Source organism: Cariama cristata, unplaced genomic scaffold (assembly GCF_000690535.1).
Source record: "Cariama cristata isolate BGI_N322 unplaced genomic scaffold, ASM69053v1 scaffold34703, whole genome shotgun sequence".
Classification (NCBI taxonomy): Eukaryota; Metazoa; Chordata; class Aves; order Cariamiformes; family Cariamidae; genus Cariama; species Cariama cristata.
Genome location: NW_009609531.1, coordinates 1 through 527, shown reverse-complemented (window position 1 = coordinate 527; position 527 = coordinate 1). Strand labels below are relative to the sequence as shown.

General features: G+C 62.4%; 1 protein-coding gene across 1 annotated transcript in view; it reads right to left on the bottom strand.

Moving 5' to 3' along the window:
• Positions 1-436, bottom strand: part of PDZD7 (PDZ domain containing 7) — a gene marked incomplete at both ends in the record, with an annotated part of 1,508 nt that extends 1,072 nt beyond the window's left edge. Inside the window, one exon of the mRNA XM_009697561.1 lies at positions 278-436. Coding sequence (XP_009695863.1) covers positions 278-436 — 159 coding nt within the window. The remainder of the gene's footprint in view (positions 1-277) is intronic.
• Between the last annotated feature and the right edge of the window lie 91 nt (positions 437-527).

Genomic DNA, 527 nt, shown 5'->3' with positions numbered 1-527 from the left:
GTAAGGCCGTGGCATGCATGGGGGGGGGGCTTGCCACCTTGCTGTGGCTTGAGGATGGAGCTCAGAGCCATTGGCATGGGGCGGACCACTCCTGTGTCGGCCCATCTCTGTGGGAAGCCTGAAAACCCCAAGGCCAGAGACAGCAGGGAGTAAATGGTGGCTTCCCACCATGAAGGGTGGCATCGTCACTGCGGCACCGTGTCACAGGGAGCTCCCCGAGAGGGTCTTGTTGGCACGTGCCTGTCCCCACTGGTGTCCCTCACCCTGTCCCACTTACCGGCAGCGCTGCCCTCCTCCACTTTACTGACGAAGATGCCCAGCCCATGCTCAGAGCCACCACGGACGCTGAAGCCCAGCTTGCCATCCACGCTCTTCTCCACCGTTACGGCGTTGATGATGTCACTCTCATTGCTGCTGGCTGCGGGGACAGGGGATGGGACGTGTCACCCGTGCTGGGTGTGACCAAAGGCAGGGGGGTGTCTCTCTTGCTGGGGATGTCCCCAGTCCCAGCACAACTCTCCCTGTCC